Below are 5,033 nucleotides of genomic sequence, written 5' to 3'. Positions count from 1 at the left end.
CTCTCTTTTCTTTTCCTTTTACCTTATTTCCCAAAAATTCAAAAGAACTTCCTACATAGGTATGAAGTTAATGGACACTAATTTGCTATTCATGGGTATGTCAGAGAAACTCTCCAACAGATGGGGTTGAGCCATGGATCCAACCTCTAGTGCCGTGGTGGCGAACCTATGGCACGCGTCACAGGTGGCACGCAGAGCTCTGTCTGTGGTCACATGCGCCAATGCCCCAGTCCAAGGCCTTGTCCCGTCCATGAGCAACCTGCATCAAAATCTCCCCAGGCAAGTGGCTTTTTAAGCTGGGTTTTATAAAACCTTTTCACTTTAGGCCTCCGCCGCCATGTGCAAAAAAAAAAGTTCAATCAATCAATTTCAACTTCTTGCAGGAAAAAAAAAAGATCTTGCAAAGTTGGAATTTATTGACCGAACTTTATTTTTAGTCCTACACAGTGGTGGAGGAAGTGATGTGTCGGAGCTGGAAAGGTGCCACGTGGGGGTGGGGGGAGCGGCGGGAGCAGGGCGCTCCATGCGAGGGGTGGGGCAGGGCCTGTGCATGGGGTAGAGAAGCAATGTGGCGACGCTAGCATGGTGGTATACCAGTTGCTTCCCTCCCCGCCAGACACCTGCCGAATCCGCACAGGGTAAGGTTGCCAGGCCCGCCCCCCGGCCAGATGCCTTCGCCTCCCCCAAGCGTTTTTTTTACTAACCTGCCTTTCAGCTGCATTCCGTTTCTCCATTCGCTTCTCAGCCTTCGCCACGTTTGTGGGACTATTGGTAAAAAAAAAGTTTCATCAGACTTTCTAACTTCTCAAGCAAAGGCTGAAAAGCGAATGGAGAAACAGAATGCAGCTGAGGTACGTTAGTAAAAAAACGCTTGGGGGAGGCGAGGGCATCTGGGCGGGTGCGGGTGCAGCAACCTTACCCTGCATGGTGGCAGGAGGGTGGGGCGCGTGCCCTTCCCATGCCAGGCCAGCCCCTGCAGCCCCAGGACGGCCATGCTAGGCAGCGGTGGGCAGGGCATTAAGGTGGGGGCTGGCAGGCCGACCAAAGCAGCAGGTGGAGCACCGGAGGCTCAGGGAGCGAGGGTGCTGAAGTGTACAAGGAAACGAAGATTTTTTTGGGGGGGGAAAGGTCAATCAATTCCAACTTCGCGATCTTTCACGAGAAGTTGAAATTGATTGACCTTTCCCTCCCCCAAAAAACTTCGTCCTTGCAAGCGGCAGCAGCAGATTGCGAAACAACACAGGGCTGGGAGTCAGGTAAGGAAAGAAAGAAAGGCAATTTCTGGGGGGAGCGAGGGTTTCTTTCCTTACCTGCCCCACTTGTTCTGAGGCCGCTTTCTGCTCAATCGTGTTGCTCTTGCCAATGGTCCGACCGCCCACTTCAGCATCCTCTCTCCTGAGCCTCCGGTGATCCACCTGCTGCTTTGGTGGCTCTGTAAGCAGAGCTGCGAAGTTCTTTTCTCTGTTAGAGAACTTCGCAGCTCTGCCTACAGAGCCAAAGCTGTAGCTGAATGGGCCGGTGAGGGGGGAACCTGCCCCACTTGTTCCACAGCCGCTTTCAGTCGAGCCCCATTTCAGTGGCACTGGGCGCAATATGCGAGGCGGCAAATAGCCGCGCCACACCGAAACCAGTTGTTTCCTGCCTCCTGTGCAATGCCGCTGCCATGAGGCCGCGGAACAAGCCAGGTGGCGGTAAGAAACCGATATATTCTTACAAACTTCTTAAAATGATCTGTATTTTACTATAGTAAAGTTTCAATTTTGTTCAGTTTCTGTATTGAAACTAATCAAATCATTAATACAGCCCTAGACCAGAATGTTTCTGTAAGTGTCACAGGTATTTTACAAGTAATGCTAGTTCCCAAAATAGTGTCCTTTCTGATATTTTAAATGTTTAATTATAGGCTGATATGTTGCAAAATAAAGAACAACCTGTAATACATTTTTAAGATCAAAAGTGTCTTTGAAGTCTATTTTAATAAAGTTGGCTGCACCAAAATGTAGTTTGAAAGATGCTTGGGTACCCAGAAGAAAGATAAGCTGAGGTTAGCAGGGAAAAGATCTCTTTTTTAAGAGATCTTCAAACAGAAGCCAGATGATTATCCACCAAAGATGGTCTGTAGTGGCTTTTGCACTGATTGGGGGCTTGGTTTAGGTGACCCCCAAAGTCCTTCCAACTCTACGATTCTCCAATGCTAAAACAGTGTTATCCTTGCATCCTTCAGCTAGTTGAAAAATGTACGTATGTAGGCATATATCAATCCATCCATCCGATTTGGTAAACAATGGCGGGGGAGTGGAGAAGACAGCATGGCGAGTCTATTGCTTTTCTCACAGCCCAGCTTTCTTGATAATTTTTGTCATTTATGTTTTATTAATATCTGGCTTTGGCCATATTAACAGTAAAAAGTTGTCTAAGAAAGGTAATCCCTGAAATGGCAAAGAATTAAGTCTTACATAGATTATTAAGGAGACTCAAACGACATCCCACTCTGGCAGTAAAACAGAGATAACAGAGAATGAAAAATCCCTGCCAATGGTCTGAAGGCTAAGTGATGCTCAAGAAACTTTGAGGATGATTTAATAGGAAATACAATTAAGCAACTTAAACAAAAAATGGATAAATGAAACATTTAGATTTGAAAGGATTTGCAAAGTATGTTTGAAAAAATTAATAAACAACTAAAAGATTTGTCTTCTCAAGTTTTGAAAACTCCCAAATATCTAGCAAACTATAGGCTGTCATTATGGAAAAGGAGTTTAGTTATTGGAAAAGTCCAGAAAATGTTACTGACACTAAACTAGATTTGACTCATAGAGAATTATAACAGATGATGTTTTCTGAGAATTAATAGGAATCAGAGGAAATGCAGAAAGGGCGAATTTAACTGAATATTTAAAACTTAAATGATCAGATTTAAAGCTTTCATATGCAATATGTCAATAGAGACTCTTCTCTTAGGTTCAATCAACTGCAAAAGCCAAGAGATAATATATTTGTAAAAAAAATCAGGTGGAAAAAAAAATTCAGCAAGAAACTCATGGACTAAGAAAGATAAACTGAAATGGAAATCAAGTATTATATTTCAAGATACTAGCCCTGCCATTATTAAAAAGAGGAATAAGATATAAAGGGGGGCTCCTCTCAAATATTTCAACAAGGAAGATAAATTGTTTCTAGGCTCTCAAAGATAAACAAAAAACAAATTAAATAATAACCATAAATATTTCATGAAGAATTACTAGAGAACCATCTGTAATGTTTAAAGAACTGATACTCTTTATGAGAATACAATGAGATCCTTTACCATTTGGGACTCGTAAGATGGTAGCTAATTGTAACATAAATGTTGGATGTTGTTTGAACATGTTGGGAAATAAGACAAAACACAAAGAACAGCAAAGTATTATTTAGACATAAGAAGAAATTTAGCAGCAAAGAGAGGAGCTGGAGCTCAGTGTAGCACTCTCCTAGAGTAGACTTGTTGGCAGGTGTAATTAATTCTCTATGAACTCAGTTCATGTGTAGTCTAAACAGATTGGAAGGGTGAGGCTAGAGAGAGTAAATAGAAAAGAAAACTGAGGTAGTCTTGGGGAAAGGGTATAGGAGGCACAAAAGGATAGCTAGACAAAAATATTTTTAAGAATATAATCACAAATGTGTTGATAGGATAACAGATTTCACTGTTGGTTTGTTTTCTAGGAATGGTAAGCCACACAATAGCAGAAATATAATACAAGTAGTACTCAAATTACAATGGAAATTGGAACTAGAATTTCCATTCTTAAGTGATGAGATCATAAACTGTAACATAATGTGACTGCATTGGACAGAAATACTTACAGTCCCCAATGCCATTGTGAGGTGAATATTCTGGGTTGTTAAGTGAGCACCTCCTCATAACTTCCTGTTAATTTTCAACAATCAAAGGCTAGTAGGGTTGTGGCTACTATAGGAGAAGATACAAGAGGGTGGGAAGGCAAGAAGAGACTGCTTGGAGTGGGTGTACAAGCTGTTGGGACATATACATATACCTCCTTGTGAGGAGGTCATCACTTAACAGAAAGTGACAGTCACTGATTTAAATTATTTAAAAAAGAGAATGGACAAATTCAAAAGGAATCAAACTAACAAAGACTACTAATCTTAGTACATATTTACTATCTCTAACTTGTAACAGTGAAGGAGGAACATTAGTGATTCAGCTTCCCAAAGGCATGTTTAGCTTCTATGTAACAAAGATGTTTGCTTGATGACCTCATGGCCTGAGCAAGCAGATTTCTTCCTTTCAGTGCTGTCCAGCAGAGTTGCTAGAGGAAGTGAAAACCAGACATTTTAAATAAAGAAATTGGATTAGCCATCTAAAACTGATTGGTTAAATCATATGATAGCAAAGGAGTTATTTGGAGGAAAGAGAAATGTTAAAAAATTGATATAATAATATATGGTAAAGCAGAGATAAGTAAAATAAGTGAAAATGGCTTATGACGCTTAAAATATTTTTCTCTTGTGTTATCCTTCTACACAACTATTTATCATTAAAATAATTAAGTTTGTCCTGGTAGTTCTGAATATGAGTCTTTTATTACTCTAGGATTGAATATGAAAAAGCTTCAGGCAAATAATTAAACAAATCTGTTGAAAGCACCAAAAAATCCTCCCTAGAATATTTGTGATCCTTAACAAATATTCTCCTTTATTAGATCCTTGACAAGTAGTATGAAGCTACACCTGCTTCAAAACTCAATTCTGTGTAAGTTAGGAAAGGCATGTTAAATCTCAATTTTTGATATATAATTATATATTTGATCAGTACTTCTTTGGTCAGTAGATTTTACACCCAATTGAAGAAAAAGTATTAGAATGGAAAGGTACATACTCTGATATTTTAATGCAGTGGGCTGCTGTCAACACTATGATTGTATTAATTAAAGATCCACCACATACATGGACATATCCTACACCAATTGCATAAACCTGAAGACTAATTTGCCAAGGCCATGCTCCTAGCATAGCATCATGTCCACCTACAA

The 5,033-nt window shown here is 40.5% G+C and overlaps 1 protein-coding gene across 1 annotated transcript in view; it reads right to left on the bottom strand.

Moving 5' to 3' along the window:
• Positions 1–5,033, bottom strand: part of LOC107302704 (transmembrane serine protease 12) — a 13,591-nt gene that overhangs the window by 7,343 nt on the left and 1,215 nt on the right. Inside the window, exon 2 of the mRNA XM_015831844.1 lies at positions 4,880–5,027. Coding sequence (XP_015687330.1) covers positions 4,880–5,027 — 148 coding nt within the window. The remainder of the gene's footprint in view (positions 1–4,879; positions 5,028–5,033) is intronic.

The sequence above is a fragment of the Protobothrops mucrosquamatus genome, unplaced genomic scaffold, assembly GCF_001527695.2.
Source record: "Protobothrops mucrosquamatus isolate PMUCROS unplaced genomic scaffold, P.Mucros_1.0 scaffold_282, whole genome shotgun sequence".
NCBI classification, from domain to species: domain Eukaryota; kingdom Metazoa; phylum Chordata; class Lepidosauria; order Squamata; family Viperidae; genus Protobothrops; species Protobothrops mucrosquamatus.
The sequence above is the reverse complement of the archived record's forward strand: the minus strand, read 5'-3'. Positions and strand labels throughout refer to the sequence as shown.